General features: G+C 37.6%; 1 protein-coding gene across 8 annotated transcripts; it reads right to left on the reverse strand.

The window, feature by feature from the left end:
- Positions 1 to 2,391: 2,391 nt before the first annotated feature.
- On the reverse strand, positions 2,392 to 20,091 carry rxrba (retinoid x receptor, beta a). Of its 8 annotated transcripts, none has more exons than XM_051663702.1 (14): positions 19,713 to 20,087; positions 18,981 to 19,117; positions 18,357 to 18,586; positions 17,378 to 17,404; positions 16,753 to 16,906; positions 16,493 to 16,672; positions 14,665 to 14,688; positions 14,076 to 14,236; positions 12,911 to 13,040; positions 10,041 to 10,173; positions 7,994 to 8,035; positions 7,444 to 7,535; positions 6,987 to 7,092; positions 2,392 to 6,528 (listed from the first exon to the last, which is right to left on the reverse strand). In XM_051663702.1, exons 2-14 carry the CDS (start codon positions 18,994 to 18,996, stop codon positions 6,381 to 6,383), a joined length of 1,443 nt encoding a protein of 480 aa, XP_051519662.1. In that variant the 5' UTR covers positions 18,997 to 19,117; positions 19,713 to 20,087; the 3' UTR covers positions 2,392 to 6,380. The 8 variants fall into 8 exon arrangements, with proteins under 8 accessions (XP_051519662.1, XP_051519663.1, XP_051519664.1 ...); XM_051663703.1 differs by lacking the exon at positions 19,713 to 20,087 and adding an exon at positions 19,482 to 19,629; XM_051663704.1 differs by lacking the exon at positions 14,665 to 14,688 and having other exon boundaries at positions 19,713 to 20,089.
- Between the last annotated feature and the right edge of the window lie 401 nt (positions 20,092 to 20,492).

Consider the following 20,492-nt stretch of genomic DNA (forward strand, 5'->3'; position numbering starts at 1 on the left):
TGTTGTACACTTGAAGCTTCTGTCACGAAGATGAATTCCTTGCATGTGTAAGCATACTTGGCAATAAAGCTCATTCTGATTCATTCTGATGTGAGGTCAGTGCACTGCTGAATTGAAGCTGGATTTTAAGAGGAACTTTCTGTTGTAAAAAGTTATAATAGATTGAGGAATCCCAATTTTGTTGGGAAACCTTTTTCTCCTGTTTATCTGGATTAGCCAGGGAAGTTTTGTTGTCATATATTTAACTCTTTGTTTTGGGTTTTTATGGAAGTTACAGGTTTAATACCAAGACAGATATCTTGTTTTGTTTCTTATTTTTGGCCTTGCTCCCTCCTGAAGGCATGTATGTTTCCCTTAACTTTCCTTTGTTTTAATAAATTTAAATCCAGCTTACTCCTAGTGTGTGTTTGTAGTGCTGGGTTTGGAGACGGGAAGTTTCCTGTGCGTGCGCTCTCTCTCTCTCTCTCCACATTTGTTACTTCTGTCCTTAACCCCTAGACTGAAAAAGGATGGGAATGTAACACATCAAACACCATTAAAGAGCAAGTTTTTTTTAAAGAAACGAGTGATTAATGTTGATAAACTACTGTCGCATTATTAAAAAAAACTTGCAATTAATCAAAGAAAAATAATTCTACAAATGTTCTGGCAATTACAGTGGAAGTTATTTTCTGAAAAAAGGGAGACAGAATGTTTGGGAACAGAGAAACCGTCACAAGACTCTGCAGAATTAAAACCTTTACTTACACATTGTACATCAAACAAAACAGATTCTGAATTAAATGACAAAAGAGCAAAAAGAACGAAAAAAAAGTATTTTGTTTTTTCTCCACACTCAGTACAGTCCATTATTTCCACAAATGCTGGAGACAGATTTAAAAACTAGACACGAAAAATTAAGAGGGAAGGGTGTGGGTGGGTGGGAAAAAGATCCCAAAGAACAGAACAGATTTTGCAATAATACATAACACACACATATGTAAAGCATAAGAAGAGAGTTTGCATAAGAAAATGTTTTTGTTTGTTTTTTTGGGGGGGGGGGGGGAGATTAAAAAAGCTCTTTCACATCAAGTTGGGAGTCTCTTTAAGTCTCCCTTTAAATCAAACATTTTAGAGCCCTCCTTCAGTTGCAACTCCATCCAACATGTCCTTGTATGGGTGAATCTCATGAAAACATGTTCAGGTCACATTTCACCCCAAAGCCAAAAGAAAATATATATATATATATATATATATATATATATATATATATATATATACACATACATTTGCATAAGAATGAATTTAGGACCATTCTGTTTTTTTTTTTTTTTTGCATAGTATTTTCAAGACAAATAAGCATATTTCCCCTCCAAATTCTCATTGACTCATTACTGAAATACAGTAATTTAAGGATATTACAGTAAAAATACCTACTGTAATAGAATAATTTGTTCATTCTGCATAAAAGGCAGCAAAATAAATACTACCATGATGTATAAATACTTTACAATTTAAACAATATATTTTTACAGTAATGAGAATAGGGTCTGGGGTGCTTAATTGTCATAAAAATAGTGTCACTGCAAAAAAAAAAAAAAAAAAGGTAAAAAAGAAAAACGGGTGAAAACAGCCCAAAAATCACTTCACTTATGCGTCTTTAAGAAGCAAACATTCACTTCACTTCACATAAGCCATGCCGAAGATTAAAGTGAATCGGTTCTTAGACTGTAACGTAACCACTTCATTCTCAGGCAGAGATTAATTCAAGTTTTCAGAGTACCATTCCACTTCAAACACACAAACAGGAGGGCTTTCCACACGCGAAACAAACTGCAGCACCAATTTGCTCAGTTCTGTATAAATAGCTGCAAAAGGGGATCTGTTTAAAGTGATCATTACACAGTACACAGTCAATCAAGTAGAGGTTAGAAACCCCAGAGAATCAGATCCCCTGCAACCCGTTTGGCAGTACTGCATTCATTTCAGGTGCATCATGGGTATTCAGGGGATACCGTCCGTCGCTGCAAAACAGAAAATGGATAAAAATAAATCTGTGTGCAAGCTTTGTATTCATTTTTATGAATACTTTGCAACCAACTAATTTATAGAGCTTTTCAATATATATGACTATGAAAAAAGGTAAAATTTCGGAGAGAAAAAAAAATTTACCCCTAAAAGAAAAGTTAGGTTGGCCACTTGAAAACACAAGTTCACGGTGTATAACTGTGATAAACCACAATCAAGTAATAGAACACAGGGCCATTGCATTCCATTTCAAGGAAACTTTTATAAATCAGTGAATCATTTCACCATACATCAACTCCACTGAGCGCCTTCAAGCATTGTTTATGCATCTTTCACACACAAAACAAGAATTTTTTTTGCAATGATGTACACACACACACACACACACACACACACACACACACACACACACACACAAAACTCACATAGATTGACTGACCACCCTGGTGTGGCTCAAGTGGCCCAGAAGAAAACACAAGCATACAGTGCATGTGATCAAATGTGCCTTTCCACTATTCAGATACAGAGCAGACAATCAGCACCGAATGAATTTGCTTCAAATTCTGGATTAATGAAACCTGTGTAGATTTAACATGCAAATGGAAAACAAATCTCTTGAGAAACCATAACTCCTGGGATGCTAACGATACAGAACCAGAGGTTGAGTGTGGAATACACAGAAACGGCCACAAGACAGGATCCTTACTACCACTGGTCCTAACAAAAACAAAACGCAAGGAAGAGATGGAAGGGGGCAACAATAGTTCGAAGCTTTAATTGGAAGTCTGGAATCAGTCACAACATATTAATAGCAAACATATATTGATATCATCTGATTTTCAAATTCATTTGCAAGCTAAAAACTATGTGGCGAATGTACTCATCTGACAAGTGTTCTGCATATGATTTAACTCACAACAGGAAGGTTAAAGCACCTTACTAATGCATAAGACCATTTTTGTAAAACAGTTCAAATAGTAATCTGCAAGTACTTTGAAACTACTTTTAATCCATTACGCAGTAGATGGCGTATTAAACTAGAAATGGGGGTATATATCAAAATCAAGTTTTGAGTATAGTGTCATTGCATATTTTGACCAGTGGTTGAGTGTATGCCATGCACTGGTGTGTATGTTCATACTGTAGTTGACATTTGTCTAACCGTTGTCGTTAGCACCAAAACAGGTGGGACCACTTGCAATCTCTAGCTATTTCATTGTATAAAATGTTCAAATATTGTCAGTATTTCATCTTAAGTCACTACCCACATGTACTTGGATAGATTGGTTATGATATGAGCACCTTAAAGCCAACAGGTATATATCACAAGAGCACACAACAGCAACACTGATGCATTTGCTGAACTGAATTTCTTGTTTAATGGCCAGAATTCTATTCTACACCAGTCTCTTTCCTCATAAATGCATAGAGATTGTAATCAATGCTGGTTTTTGGACACATCTGTATGATTCTCATGAAACCTGTAATGAAAATGGCCCATGTCATATTTAACCCAAAGTCAATAAAAAAATAAAAAAAGATATGTTTTGTAACAAGAAATCTGCATCTTTTTAACAGCGATACAGTCAAAACATGACTGTGTAATGGTAATGAAAGTCATCATTACCTACATTGTGGATGATTAAGATCTTTTGCACTGTTACATCTTTTTAAGGACACTTAAACCCCACAATTCTCATTACTCATTAAAGCATCTGGATGTTTTACTTTTACTATTCTCATTGTTTCATTATTCTCATTACCGTTACACACTCATGTTTTTCAATGTTTTACAATAAAAAAGATGCTGTAGTACTAGGAGTTTTTAAATTAAAATGAAAGGCAATACCAAGGGAATATTAAATATCTTTTATTTTTTACATTGCAGTAATGAGAATATCATAATGACCACCTTTTTTTTTTTCACATTGCGGTAATGAGAATTGGGAGGGTAAAATGTGTGCAGTGGTCATGAAAATGTCACAACATACAAAAAATCTTAAATGGTCCTAAAACCATTGGTCCAAGGCTTTGTTTTCTATATGCAAAATATAATTTCTTATTTGTTTTGATTTTGAAGTATAACAGGACAAGGACATTTTCTTGATGTTTCATGAGAATCACTCTTCTGCCTTTCAGACTGATGGTGTAATGCAAACATAATGACCTTAGTGGCATCAGTCCCTTCTAAATAAGACAAATGCATTTGAGTTTGCACTCTGGTTAAACCAGCATCATGCTAGCCGATTTTTCCAGTGATATTCAGGTATGAGCTTCATTAGCATAATCGCCAGACGGAGAAAGACGAAGCGTGCATTTGCGCCTGCCAGCGGGAGGTCGTTAATCACTTGACTGTCGGGACTCCCTGCTGAGTTTAAGGTTCCAGCAAAAGGATAAAAGGATCCAACATGACAGAAAAAATTGTTGTCGCTGCAGCGGGCTCTTATGTTCACTTCAAGTGATCAATGGGCTTCTTTTACTGAAGAACTGACAAGACGTCAAGCAGATCTGAACGTTTTCAGTGCACTCGGCTGCATGTCTGCACAACTGCTGATTGTAATCCAAAGTGATTCCGTCACCAAGCGTTTTTCCACACTAAAATGACTAATGAATTCAGAACGCGGAGGCACAAGCGTTTGTTTTTATTGAACGTAATTTCTTTACTCGCTGAAAGATGCATATGGACATACACGTTCTACGGCAAGCCATGAGGGAATAAATACACAATCACACACTTTCACAAGGTAAAGTTAATCCATGAATTACATAATAAATCACTCTTTACCAATTGTTTATGCTCATGTGGTACTTTAGCTCCACGTGACAGGGAATCAGAGAGAGAGAGAGAGTTGTAGTGAGTTGGTATGTCTGTCACCACTCCAGCATTCTTTATCGGCAAGTGTGTCATACCTCCGACTGAAGAGAGCGAGATCTCAGCAAAACAGTGGGCAAGTGTGACACCCTCAGCCAAAATGTAGTTGTTTTGAGTCTGCTAGTGTGATGCCGGCTTAAGTTGCATGATTCAGGGGTTCAGTTAGCTACTTTGAGGATGCACTGCAACCTGTACAGATGGAATGTAGAAGGTCCTTTTATAAAGTACTACACCTCAACGGCCAACGCAGGGCCATCCCAACACATTACGCAAACCAGAAACACTTTTGTTTTTTTTCTATGCCAACATTAGTATCAGTTCATTCCAAACGAGCCTGATGACGAACAGATTTAGGTGAATGAACACACAACAAAAAGGCCTGCTACACCGATCAAGTGGGAAAGGACAAGAGTGGTTGGACATATTCATACATCACAGCACACACACAAAAACTTTATAAATATTAGTCTTTTTTTGAGGGGTGTGCTGGTAGTTCCCATTTCAGGAATTAAAGTTGTGAAAGAAAATTGTTAAGAAATTGATCATCAGGACATGGAGAATTATGAAATATCAAAGGTAAAATGTCCTCTAGAAGGTGCCACAACCTCTACCAATGCAATTCCCCATCAAAAGAACAAAACAAAAATGATGAATAAACACAAAAAAAAGAGTTCAACCTTCCTATTGCCGCAAAAAAAAAAAGCAGGATTTTCCTGCAAGATTCTATCTGTGCCTTTAGGCCCTCTTTTGGAACATGATCAAAAATTCATGTCCAACAATTGAAAACCTGCATACATTTATATTCACAAATGTAAAACCCCGGCCTGCATTTCATTTTGGCCAGATGCATTGCCATTTAGAAAATGGACTCATTTCATGAGTACAGTACAAATTATGAATTCAAGGTTTAAGCCCAAAGATAGCAAGTTAGCAGTCTTCCACAGTCACATTACATTATGGGACTACAAAGGGGATGGGTTTGGCATAACTTGATTCGTACCAGCCAATGGGCACGCTGGATGAAATTCTCACCCCGGTCACACATGCACTGTGTTCAGCCGGCAGGCTGTCTAACTGCATTAACAAACGTATATATACAGTTCGTGCATTCAGAGTAACATACAAACCAAAAATGACACACAAAGATCTCTAGAATCAATATGAGAGTTCTAAAACTGGAAGTCTTTGAAGCTTATGATACATTTTAGAACCTGCAGGGAATTTTAAAAATAATCTCTTTGAACACCTCACACTGTGTAAAACGTCACATGGGGGGGAAAAAAAAAAAAATCTTTTTTTTTTTTTTTTTTCCCGGACAGTTTTTAAGTCTTTATTGAGGCTGTACTGTTTGAAAGGTGCAGCGAGGGTGAGCGGGGGGAGGGAAGAAGAGAATTGTGGGAAGGTGTTAATGGGATACGAGACACAGTAAAGCCCCAGAGCCCCAGGGGGACTGTGATACCCTGGTGCAAACCGGATTGAACTGGATTAAGACTGGTCCAGATTAGGTGATCTGATGAGGCGCTTCAAGCATCTCCATTAAGAAAGTATCAATTGGGGTGTCGCCAATCAGCTTGAAGAAGAACAGGTGCTCTAGGCACTTCAAACCAATAGAGCGCAGCGCTGGGAGCCTGAGGAGGAGCTTGGCAAACCTGTAAACCAAGTGACAAGAGATGTAGTTAAACTATATTCAACCACAATGTTAGAGAGATTTACTCTATGTTGGCACAAAAGAGCTCAACGATTCTGATTACATTTTCCATTTATTCACTTACCAGAAAAGATCAATACTGTCTTTTATGCTATAACTCTACAACTTCCAATTAACTACTGCAAAATAATGTTTTGCTAGTGTTATCTACGCTAGCTAGCATTTAAAAAAATGTACTACATAGTGTAGTTCTTCAAATAGGACTTAATTTATTTAAAAATAATGCATTACAACTTTGGAGCTCCTGGCAGGTCTGCTCTTGAAAACTTGATACATTATTGCTAAAAATAAAAATTTCTATGGAAATTCTGAATGGATTTTTTTTTTTTTTTACTTCCGAAACTCTACTGTTGCAGTGTTTTGAGGTATAGAAGGAAAAAAATGGCATGTGTGCTGTACCTGCCCTGCTGGTCTGGGTATCGCTGTTTACAATATGCCTCCAGCGATGCATAAACCTTCTCTCTCAGCAACTCCACTTCACTGGGGCTCGACAATCCCTTTGCATCTGTAAAATAAAACCACACAAAACGTAAACCTGCAACTATGACAGAACAACTCTGCCATGAGCAGCCGTATAATCAGTCATACAACAGACTTAAAGTATTCAATAAATCAAACATATTTTAAAAAGCTGTGCACTGTAGAATTATAAATTAGTAGTGTTTTATGCAAGTTATTACAATGACAAGAGAAATTCTAAGTAAAGCACATCAAATGTTTTTGTTCCAAAGCAAGAATAGCAATTCAATAAGCTTGTTGATTATAGCAGTAGTTGATTTATGCATAGTAATACCAAGTGCATCACCAATATTCATTAAGTAAATGATAAGGTGTCTGTTTGACTGTTCGGTCTGACCTGGATTGAAAAGGATGATGGTTCTCAGGCAGCCCAACTCTGTTTTATCCATCTGCATGTCCCTCATCTTGCTCACCAGCTCCGTCAGAACCCTAACATCATGAACACGGGGGAGGGAAGGAGCGAGGGATCACAAGCAGAGGGGGAAAGGGGGTGGGTGGGAGAGGTTTTTGGTTAAAGCTTGAAGTCCAACAAATCAAGCATCAGAAAAAATTAAATAACGGATACAATTATTTTCATAACAAGTACATAAAAATAACATTTCGGCTGTTCATCATATTTATACAACAATGTCTGACAAAAACAATTCACAAGAAATTAACATTTCAAAGTCATCACAGAGCATGCAACATAAAACATAATTGTGAGTCCAGTGGTGTTGTTATCAATGCGCTCAACACACAGACACAAGTACACAAGGTCAGTTTGGTTCACCTGTTCCAAACAGCCCCAGACATAATTCAATTCAAAATAAACTGTCTCAAGTTACAGGCTTTCCTGACTGCTGCTGTTTGTTTTAATTTGTTTGTTTATAGCGGAGGGTTATTACCTGTCGAATATGGCCCCAACCTCTGCATTGTGCGCACTCTCCCTGTGTGTTCAATCACAATGTGTTATTAGAATGTCATTACACATTTCATTATTAAATAATGTCTGCCCGCTCCAGAAAGGCCCAGACAGAAACGTTTAGACTCTACGCATGTATGCGGCAGGCCCAGTTCAAAGAGTAACAAGCTACAGGCTCTTGCTGAGAGTGAAATATGGGTTGGTGACAGTAAAGCTTGAAATGGCAAAGCTCCGAACATACAATATGACCTGACATGGTCAAAAAATGGTTTTAAAAATGAAATAAAAATATAAAATAAAAATTAGTTTTGCACGATATGCCATCATATTCCAGTAAATGTGTATGAATTTATCGTTATAAAAGAGATACATAATATATATATATATGTGTGTATGTGTGTATATACATAAACACAAAACATTTTGTGGTGGTGCCAGTAAAAAATGTTCTTTTTGTGGAATAAAACAGCTCATTCACTGTTCACTAATTCACAATTAATAATCAAGGTTACAATTACAGCTGTCGCAATTACTGTATATAATCATGAAGTGTCAATTTCAGCATTCCATTTAGATTTACTCCCACTTCACAAAAATGTCCTTTTTACAACATATTTTTTGAGCCGTGAGAAGACAAATCTGAGGCATTTAAATTAGTCTAAAAGCATATCAGTAATGCTAATTTATAAATTAATCTAAATTATAGTGTGTATAATTTATTCAAAATGTGAATCACTTTTTGCATGCAATTAAAATAATAATGTAATTCAGGAACAAAGTTCTCAGCTTGTTTTAATGCACAGCCCACAAAGATGACATGCAGCTGTCCCAAACAAAGTACTTTAATGTTAATTATATTAATCAAAATTAATAATCGCAATTACAATATCAAAAGGAAATAATCGGTAATTATGATTTGTCATAATCGTGCAGCCCTATTGTTATGGACCAAGCGCTTACATAATCCTTAGCAGCTCTTAATTTCTCAGCTAAACTTAAGTGATGCTAAACAACATTAGCATAAATTAAATGGCATAAATGGCATTTAATGCATGAGCCAATGAATGCAAAGCAGGAAGCACAAGCACACACATCACAATTATTTGCAGACAGAAAGACAATTAAGCGATATACATCAGGTGAGGTGGACAGTGAAGTTTCTGAAGCCGAGACATTATGAAAATGAGATAAACGGCATTAACAGAGATATTCATATGAACATAATTTAGAATGGTACAAATTTAAAAACAACAACATCAACAACAACCTGTAGCCTGTTATACTTTAATTTAAGACAAAAATACAGTTATGGAGTACTGAGAAGTAATGAGGAATCTTAAGAAATATGATTAATATTTTACCCTTAAAAAAAAAACAGTAAAATTGCTGTGATAATAAACAGCAAATTAACAGTGATCACAGGGTTCAATAGTTTGCGCTGCATCTGTGGGGGACACAGTTGCTGACTGATGCAGAGTCTTGGTGCACGTGTGTATTTGGATGTGCGCATATCTTGTCTGGTCATGCTATGTCAATCTATAAAAGTACTCTATACAGCAGCATCAAGCCGGCAGACTGTCGGGAGGTACAAAAAGTCTTTCTTTGTCATGTCACAGGAAAAATCAAAAAGCACTTTATGCCTTAAATGTATAGTTCACCCCAGAATAAAAATTCTGTCATTTTCTCAACTACACATTACTCTAAACCCATATGACTTTCTTCTGTGGAACACAAAATATTATGTTAGGCAGAATGACAGCCACCATATAATTTCATTGAATGCAAGTGAATGGTGACTGAATCTGTCATTCTACTTAACATGTTCTTTTGTGTTTCATGGAAGAGAGAAAAGTCATACTTGGAAAAACAGGAGTGTGAGTAAATGTACATTTACCATGAATGATGATGTGATTTCAACAATTTCTACAGTGAAAAATAATCACTGTGAAAGGATTTGTGAATCTAAAACCAACAGCAACTAAATCTATATAAAGGTTATCCTGTCTGTGGTCATGGGACATGAGTATTACCTGTCGAAGATGGCTCCCACCCCAGCACTGTGAGCACTGTTCCTGTGCACATGGAGGCCAGTGGCCAGCAGAATGCCGTCCTTCACTGTGATGGAGCGATGAGAGAATGAGGCGATCAGCAGCTCATTCCAGCCTGACAGATGGAAGAAAAAAAGGGAGGAATGAGAGGCTCAACATGGAGCCAACTGGATTTTACTTTTTGACCTCATCAGCAATAAATGACAAATTATTTCATGCAAGCTATTTCAGGGACCATATCAGTACCATCCTTTTTTTTTTTTTCAATGTTAGCATCCTTCTGATTAGGCAGATACTGAATCCTTTCCAAAAGACTAGAGCTGGGCGATATGGCTACAAAAATTATATCTTGATTATTTTGCAGCCTACTGACGATATTTGATATACATCTCGATAATTATGTATTTGCTCTGAAATGGCTCAAAAGTGAGAATTTCTTTCTAGAGATAATTTTCCTGCAGAAAGTGTGGGTGCGATTGCAAAACTTGAAGTCAATGACACTGTTTTGATTTCCTTTCTCCCGAATTTGTCATACAGCCTACTCCTGGTGAATAAGGTTTGAAATTAACACCTGCCAAATGCGTATTTTTCATGCGGAGTGGTGGGTAATTTTGCTGATGTACCAGCCACTGTGGAGGGCGACCCACTTCTTGGAGTGATATATTACAGGAAATCAGACACAAAGATGCGCGTTTGACGAAACATGATTATATTTTGAAGAACAGATGAAAGAAAAGCCGCCGATGCACGTCTGATTTGATATGTGTGCACAGTGAGCTCTGCTATTCACCAGTGCAATGAAAGCGCTTCTCTAAGACATGCACATGCATACAGTTCTGGGCCTCGTTTCCCAATAACTATTGATCTTAGCAGTTAAGAGTATTTTCTACGAGCGATTTTAAGAACGTTCGTCATTTTTTATGTGCGCCCAGGGTGTGAAATATCACCCGCCACCCGCAAAATGCGACGAGGCTCAATCCAGTTCACAAGCTCCTCGTCCAAATGCAGGTAATTTTGCTCATTTACCCGCAACAGGCGGGTGACCTGCAAGATGTCCCGGAGTGACACATGACAAGAACACATTCGATAAGAACACACATTTGGCAGCATTTTTTTTGGGAACACATGGGAATTTCTTAGGCTTATTTATTATGATTATTATTATTATTATATTTACATTTATAATTGTCTTTAGTTCTTAATTTGTAGGCTATTAGTAATTTTTCACCTGTTGTCACAAACGGATGCTTACGTGATGACAAATGGAACCCTTGGAGATGGTAAATGTTTGGATTTGGGGAGGTGGTTATGTATACGTTTTTTTGATCACTTCGTTATTTTAATTGCTTTTTTCGTTTCATTTAAAATGCAATTTGAATTTAGAAATGTCTTTTACGTTTTTCATGTTTCAATAAATTAATTTAATTTTTAAAGCAAAATCAATAAAGCAAAAATTTTCACTGACCCTTGGCAGGGGGGTTGACGGTATAATCGGATATCGTGATATTTTAAGGCGATTATCATTCAAATATTTTTTACATATCTCCCAGCCCAAAAGGGAGGTGAACTTTTTCACGAACAATTGTAAAATTAAGTAATTTTATGGAGACCCGCACAAACACGTGTACTCAATTCTATACTGCAAAGTTACCTAATTAACTGTTGCATATTTGTTTTCTTTTTGTGCTTTTGACTAGTCTATAGTAATAAAACATTTTATTTTACTGAAAAATTAAAAATTTGTGCTCTTTTGAAAAAATGCATCAACCAAAAATTAAAAAATTGCCTCCTTAGTGAAAAGGTTCCCGACCCCGAATTAAATAAAAATCTAAACAATGAAGGCATGTATCCCACTTTTTTTTTTTTTACTAAATGAACACAAGGAGATTTAATCATTTTTAATGATATGCACTCTTAAATTTATATTCAATTTACAATCATACATAGTAGCTTAATAAAAAGCATTATTTACATTCACATATTTTTGTGAACGAACAAGGTGTGCACAAACTACTTCTCTCACTTATTTTTTGGAAACCAAGTTGGATATTGCATAATACTAAATTACTTCTGTGGGACCCAGTCAAGTTTATAATTATAATACAATGCTGAATTAGCAATATTATTTTGAGGATTAGATTTGTTTTATTCAAAAAGTAATATATTTCTGTCCCATTTATTTCACCTTCTCCAGGAACTTTTGACACTGAAAATGCAGTATGTATTTGACAATTTACAATGTTCCTCATCTGGTGAAACAATGTCATCTCCTTATCTTTTAAACTGTGCCACATTTGTAGATTTGTAAAATAACCTGTAGCGGTTACTAATGTTTCAAATTGCACAAATGCTTGAACATGCAGAACTTTTTTTTTCTCCACAGTGCATGTGAACCACTCTAAAGTGCTAAAAACATGAGTCCCTGAGCCCCGCGCATGCACAGATCAGTGCTTCACTCTATTATTCTAAAACGCACACAGAACATGTTTATCTGTCTTTAATTGCACCCTGTTTATAATCACATTTTGAGAATATCACTTTTTTTAAATTGCATATCAATTTTGATGTTATTTTGATTAATTGTGCAGCCCTGAAGGATCATGAAATTTGTCTACTGATGCGCTCTATGAAACTTAAAATAAAAGCACATTAAAATCATTGCGATATTCACAATATTGCTTAATTTCATATTGTCAGCAAAACCATCGCGATTAATCAATATTCTATACATCACCTAGCCCTACCAAAGACAAGACAAATATATATATACAGTATATATTATTATTTGTAATATAATATTAATAATAATAAAGACTTGTTTTGATAAGTCAGAAAGAGAGAGAGATGGTTACCGGCACGCAGTAGGATGACCTGGTCATCCAGGGACAGCTCACTGAAATGAGGGATCCTTTTTGCCCATTCCACCAAAGTAAACAGCTGTTTATCAGCAGCCTGGCAGATATTAGTGACCGGGTCATTCGGCTGAGGGGAGGAAAAAAAGAGACAGAAATATAAAAAAAGAGAAAGATTAGTTTAAGGGATTTTGTGGAGAAAAAAACCATCAAACCCTACCAGACGAAAATGTCATGTTAGTCTTGTTGCTGGAACTTAGCATAATCTTCATTCCAAAGCTACCAAACACTAGATAATATCACAAGCCAGCAACTCAAACTAATCAGTGCAAAGGTAAGTTATTCCCTTGTTTCACCATTGTATATGTGCAATTGTTCACTTGCCTGTTTTAATACAGTAAAGTCTCAGCCTCAGAAGTCACACTCACTGACCATCTGATGCATATCTTACAAGATACAATATGATTGGCTGTTTTTTGCAAGTCAAAATCAAATCACGTTTACAACTTCCCAGGCTGCTTCAAAGAGTCCTTCCAATGGGGGCTTGGGTAGCTCAGTGGTAAAAGACGCTGACTACCACCCCTGGAGTTCGCTAGTACGAATCCCAGGAAACCAGGTCACCTAAGCAACCAAATTGGCCCGGTTGCTAGGGAGGGTAGAGTCACATGGGGTAAACTCCTCGTGGTCACTATACTGTGGTTTGTTCTCGATGGGGCGCGTGGTGAGTTGAGCATGGATGGTGTGAAGCCTCCACATGCGCTATGTCTCCATGGCAACGCGCTCAACAAGCCACGTGATAAGATGCATGGGTTGACAGTCTCAGACGCGGAGGCAACTGGGATTTGTCCTCCGGATTGAGACGAATCACTACGCCACCACGAGGACTTAAAAAAACAAAAATCTTACGATATTCAAAACTTTTGTCTGAGAGTAAATGAGATCCATGATCACTCCAGATTATTTTGCTGTGTTCTCAGGGTTATGTCCGATTTCTGTTTAGCCCACCCCTGAACATAGCATCGGTTAGATTGCCTCCTCCTAAATGAGTGGTTCATGGCAAGGACAAGCTACAATGACTAGACTTAGACACCAATCTCATAATATTAACTAGCAGAGGATTCTGGCACCAAAGATGGTTAATTTCCTTAAGGTTTGTCTCACTCACAGAGCTTCCCCCTGAGCTGCCATCTGCATGTAGCTCGGTCTTCTGCTCCACGGCCATCTCTGCTTCCAGAATCTTCTCCACTGGCATCTCTTCGTTCACAGCACTGGTGGACTCCACCTCTCCATCCCGCTCCTTGTTCCTCTGACGCTCCTCCTGAACGGCTGCATCGCACACAGGGAAATGAGGAAAAGGAACCAGAGAATGAAGGATAAATGAAGGACAGAGCGGAGGACAGTATGAGAAAGGTCAACATTACAGGAAGGAGAAAATTAAAGCACAGGAGAGGATACAGGGATAGTAAAAAGGGAAAGTGATAAAGAAGAAAACAGACACAAATATGCAGATACATGTTGTTCCTGGTTAGTTTTAAACATTCATTCATTCACACACTTAAGTTAAAGTAAAAAATCCATCTTCAATGGCCAATTCAAAGCTAAAACGTTGGTTCATTCTCTGCAGATATTCAAAACAGCATTTTCACAAGGTCTTGTGACTAAAATCTAACAGGATTTCAGAGCAATCTAATCATCATTTACACTCTCACACACACAAACAAAACCCCTCCCTCCCTTCCCTGCTTTCTCCTTACATCGTTGTCGTTCATCTTGGACCACTACAGAAGGAGAGGGAGGAAGAGAGAGAACGAGAGGAAACAAAAGAGGGAGAGAGGGGGACAGGTGTTAGTGGTGACAACAGCCTTCCCTCCCCCTCTCCTCTCCGATTTGTGCCATGATGTGTCACTTATCCATAATTCCATTTTACAATCACAGTGAAAAAAGCGACTTGTCTCTGCTGGACCTTATTTTTTAATTTTTTAACATCTACATCTTCCAATTCTACTTGGACTTTTACATTTTCTTTTCCTTTCTTACTATGTTCTAGAAAGTACTTGTTACCTTTCCTCTCTCTCTTTATCTCTCCTTACTAGTGATAAACCGATGTATCAGTCAGACCGATTAATCTGCCAATATCTGGAGCCTATATATTGGCCAGGCTGATTAATAGGCCAATATTTGAAAACAATTAACCAGTCTAACAAATTAATTGTGTGATATTTGGAACCAATATATTGGCCAGGCTGATTAAATGGCTGACATTTGGAACCAATACCAGTTAGACTAATTAACTGGCCGATATTTGGAAAAGATGTATTGGCCAGACTGCTTAAAAGGCCAATATTTGGAACCGTTTTTTTAGACAGATTAATCAGCCGATACCTGGAACCGATATATTGGCCAGGCTAATTAGTTGGCCAATATCTGAAAACAATTTATCAGTCAGACAGATTAACCATACAATATTTAGAACCATAGATTGGTCAGGCTGATTAATTGGCACCAATATTTCAGCCAGTCTTTATAACTGGCCTATTTTTGGAACCAATATATTGGTCAGGATGATTAATTGGCCAATATTTGGAGACCATATCTCAGCCAGGTTGAGTAATCGGCCAATATTTGGAACCGAAATACTGGCCAGGCTGATTATTTGGCCAATATTTGGTAAAAATGTATCAACCAGACAGATTAATCGGCTGATATTTGGAACCAATATACTGGTCAGGCTGATTAATTGGCCAATTTTTGGAAATTATTTATCAATCAGATTAATTGGCTGATATTTGGAACCAATATATTGGCCAGGCTGATTAACTGGCCGACATTTGGAACCAATACCAGTTAGACTAATTCATTGGCCGATATTTTGAAAAGATGTATTGACCAGACTGCTTAAATCCAATATTTGGAAACAATTTATCTATCAGACAGATTAATCAGACGATATCTGGAACCGATATACTGGTCAGGCTGATTAATTGGCCAATATATGGCAAAAATGTATCAACCAGACAGATTAATTGGCTGATATTTAGAACCAATATACTGGCCAGGCTAATTAATTGGTCAATATTTGTAACCGATATCTCGGCCAGGCTTAACAATCGGACAATATTTGGAACCAATATCAGTTAGAATATTTAATTGGCTGATATTTGGAAGTAATAAATTGGCCAGGCTGATTAATCAGCTAATACTTGGCTCTCTTAAAGCTTCCAGCCAAGGCAGCTAAAAATGCCCGCTTCCCTGATTAACAGAAGTAATTCAAAGCGTACTGACAGCCTTATGGATAAAACATTTTCTATTCTCATATTTTTTTTAAACATTTGAGTGAACAGTAAATATTGTGTAAAATTTCATTTCCGTCACTTTTACCATTACTAAATTAAATGACAATAAGATAATCCTATATATTGGCCACCTTGTTTTCTACATATTGGCATAAGCCAATGAAAAACCCATATCAGTTGACCACTATTCCTTACCTCTACTGTCATCCTTTAGGTGGTGAACATATACCTGCTGGGGTCTGTGTTATGTGTATGTGTGAGGTGGGACGGGGAACTGTGGTTCTCTTACCCTCTCTCTTCATCCCCATGGCCAGGCACTTCTGGTAGCGGCAGTACTGGCAGCGGTTCCTCTGCCGTTTGTCCACCAGACAGTCCTTGTTGTCTCTGCATGTGTAACTCAGGTCCTTCCTCACAGTGCGCTTGAAAAAGCCCTTGCAGCCCTCACAGCTGTACACACCATAGTGCTTACCTGGAGAGAAGCAGAACGAGGCATGAGGCAGTTGACAAATAAGTAAAAAAACAAGACCCCTGTATTTGTCAGTGACGTACCAGAGGAGCGATCCCCACAGATAGCACATAAACGTTTCTGTGAAACCATGGGTCCAGGACTGTGGGCGGACAGTGGCTTCAAACCAAATGGTGGCTTCACGTCATCAGAGCTACTGACGGCGTGCAGGCCCGACATGGACACGGTTGAGTTGATCTGAAAAGAGAGAGTAGAAAGGTGGGGAGATGGGTTGATAAGAAATGAGAACAGAAAAGAAATATTGTGGTTAAAAATGTACTGATATTTGTTAGTAAAAAAACAAGAGAGACCCAATCACATAGTATAAAAATACATGTACATTTTCAATTGTCAGTAACATGCCTGATTAGCTCTAAACCCTTGTTAACGGATCACAACAAGATATTTCCAACCACCTCCCCAAATCATTCAAACTAATTTTCATCAAAAATCTAAACAGATGTCAAGTGATCATTATGGATCTATCTTTGATTGCACTGCGATGTCAACTGACCCCCCAAACACAAGCTAGATAATCATCCAAACAGAACTGCATTTGAGCAACATGAGCAACAGGAAAAGGGTAGAGAAATACAATATGCACGAAACAAAGTGAAAACGAGGTGAGCATGAGCGGGTGAGGAACTGAGAGAGGGTACAAGGTCTCACCTCTGCGTTTCTGGGAAACATGCTCATCTGTGAAGCAGAAATGCAGTGATGAGGAGGGGGCACGTGAGTGTGGATCAAGGGAGGTGCACTTTCACTTTGTTAATCTCAAAACAAATTCTCTCTTGTATTGTAGAAATTATAGCTTTAGTTTGAGATAAACAATTAGATGAGCAACCAAAGAGACTTTTGAATAAAGTTTTCAAAGGAAAGGTCAAAATACTATATCTGTTGAAGGTTAACAGTTTTAGAAGAAAAACAAAAATTTCCTCTGTAAAAACAAAAATGGGATTTTAAAACTTTCGAAACAAACCCTTGAAAATTTGCAACTAATTACATATTTCAAATCTTTCATTATTATAAATCTTTTATTTATTTAGCGCAGCTTTTATCCAAAGTGACTTACAAATGATAATACAGCAGAATCAAACAACCATGATGCAAGCTTTAATCATTTCTGAACTTTATACTGGCAATCGCCAATCATGCAAAATAGAACACCTCTACTCAAAGTGCACAATTTGAGGAATCATTTATGGGAACCTAAGAGTAATACTTGGGTTAGGATTTTCTCATGTATGAGCTAAAACCTATGCAAACATTTGTGGAGATGGGGGGGTGTTTATATCATGCAGGTGCCATGGTCCAAAGGTAGTATAGATAAATTCTTAAAATAGTATTTAATGTAAATAAAAGCCTTTATTCTCTATACACTTCTCCACAAGGAATAATTGAGTATGTTTTGCAAAAGGCAAACTCTAGATCATTCAATAACTACAATCAGGCCTATTTGATTTTGCATGTCCAACATACTGAGTGAAAAAAATAAATAAATAACTGTGAAAGTGACTGTACATATAGAAGCCAAATATTCATACAAGCTGGACTGTTTAGCTTACATCGCACATGCATCCAACTCTTTCAGAAATAAAATAGAGACCGATCGGCAGAAGGTAGGAACAGGTAACATGCAGTTGCTCACCTGTGGGCTGCTGATGGGTCCGTAGCCCACAGAGGGAGTTCCGGGGAGGCAGGGAGATCCCAGAGAGGAGCTGATGACGGAGAAGGGCGAGCCTATGCTGCTGATGGGACTGTTCACCGCTGATGTCATGGGTGGCAGGGAGGTCAAGGCAGCGGCGGATGGGGCCAGTGGGGGCGAACGCTGGCCTGAAAGTGGTGAGGACACGGACGAGCTGTCTGGACTGCGGGAATCTGATAGGAGAAAGGATGGGATAAGGGATCAGACCGTGCAAAGTTTAAATATAAGGGAAAACACAAGATTTCACCATTGTATATTTCATTACATGCAAACTGAGATTTAAACTATTAAGCTAGACCATTTAAACATATCTTTATTCAGGGCAGTAATGTATTAGTTATATTCTTTATTAAAAGGCAATACAGAATATGACTGTAAAACTATGATCAAATTATTGTGCTCTCAGCACCATGAACCTCAAGCATCAGATGTACCAGACAGAACAGCAGAAAAACACTATACACCAGGCACTAGACAGTGCAATCAAAATCTAAGTTCACAGTTCTAAGTGTAAATGTAACTGCACAGATGTGGTCACATGCGGATATAAAACCAAAACAGGCTCACCTCTGCTATCGCCCATACTGCGCGACGAGGCTGCGCTCTTCACACCGACTCAATCGCTATGATGTCGGATAGCTGATCAACTCAAGACCGCGGACTGAGGCCCGGGCCGCTGGATCTTTTACAAACCCAAGATAACCCTGTAATTTACAAAACACTGCGTGGATGTAGTGAAGACTAGAACAACAAATGTAAAAAATGGAAATCCTCAGTATGTTTCCATGCTAGTTATTATGCATTTCTATGTAAGCACGGCATAACCCGATAACACTGGACTCACAGCTGGGTGACCATGACTGTTTTAATATCTGTACAGTTTCTACAGTAAATTCAAGCTGTCCTAAATGGCTGTACTTCAATAAAGCAGAAATAATCACGTGCAACCGTACAAAACGCCATTTCTAGTATCGGTTAGCTGATTAGCTCGCTTGGTAGCTTCAATTTACCAGCTAAACAAATCACATTTCCCCCCAACAAAACTGCTTTAAACCCACCCGGAAATACCTTCAAATGTGTTTGCGAACGATTAACGTCCAATTTAGAGAAATTCTGTGTAAAAATGAAGGCATTTATAATTTGCATTAAGCGAGCTGGCTCGCTAACAACTCTGCAGACACAAATTACTGCTCGCAAACAAACAACTGAAAATCGAGGGTAATGTTTTTTTATAATTGGGTTTTTTTCTAAATTTGTCCATCGATAAATATAGATAGCAGCTACATTTATGTGAGTTACCTCAAAAAATGGCGAAGATCTATAATTAAAAATAAAATAAAAATAAAATAAAAAAAGAATTTAATTAGGGCCGCGACTCTCCGTTCCCATATCTTCAGTGTGATTTTCACAGTTGCCCAGATCTTCCTTCCCGAAGAGGAAACTGGCGCTGTTTACGTCCGAGCACAGAAACAGACGCCATTTTGGCACCTACAGAGAAACAGTTGAGCCAAAATGTCTAACTCTCCACATTACAAGTAAAATAATTTTCTTGATTCAAAAGAAATGATATAGCAGCTTCTGTTTTAATTAAAACTGATATCTATAAACCCAGCTAAGTATTTGCCTCTAGGGTAAAGAGTATATGACTGCAGCCCACCAATTTTACTTACTTATGGTTTTCAATGACTCAATAACACTCCAGTTCCTACTGTTTGCAAATTGACTAAAGGTCAAGAGTAGGTTTCTGACAGTCATATTTACTACCAATAATAACTGCTTTGTGTTATCTTTTCTTGTTCAATGTTAATTACATTTATCAGTTCAATGTAAAACAAATACTAATAAGTACATTGAATAACTAAACTGCAAATTCTTCACAAACAAGTTCTCAAATATCATGGCCTGTGTGAACTGTTTTTTTTTTTTTTTTGGTCCAGATTTGCACCTGCTTACTAATTCATCTGAATAAAACAGTTATGCATCACTTTGATGGTAGTCTGTGATAATATAGTCTATAAACAATTTACAAATGTTCTGTGTTCTGGTCTGTTCTTTGGTGTAAATGTGTAATTCTCAGGT

The sequence above is a fragment of the Myxocyprinus asiaticus genome, chromosome 30 (assembly GCF_019703515.2).
Source record: "Myxocyprinus asiaticus isolate MX2 ecotype Aquarium Trade chromosome 30, UBuf_Myxa_2, whole genome shotgun sequence".
NCBI classification, from domain to species: Eukaryota; Metazoa; Chordata; class Actinopteri; order Cypriniformes; family Catostomidae; genus Myxocyprinus; species Myxocyprinus asiaticus.

Bases quoted from the DNA above. Each gene is read 5' to 3' on its own strand.
- rxrba (XM_051663702.1), bottom strand. The intron at 16,907-17,377 runs GTGAGACCTTGT...CTCTCTTTTCAG, and splicing joins TGTTTCCCAGAAACGCAGAG to ATCAACTCAACCGTGTCCAT. The intron at 7,536-7,993 runs GTAATAACCCTC...TCATGATGTTAG, and splicing joins GTTGGGGCCATATTCGACAG to GGTTCTGACGGAGCTGGTGA.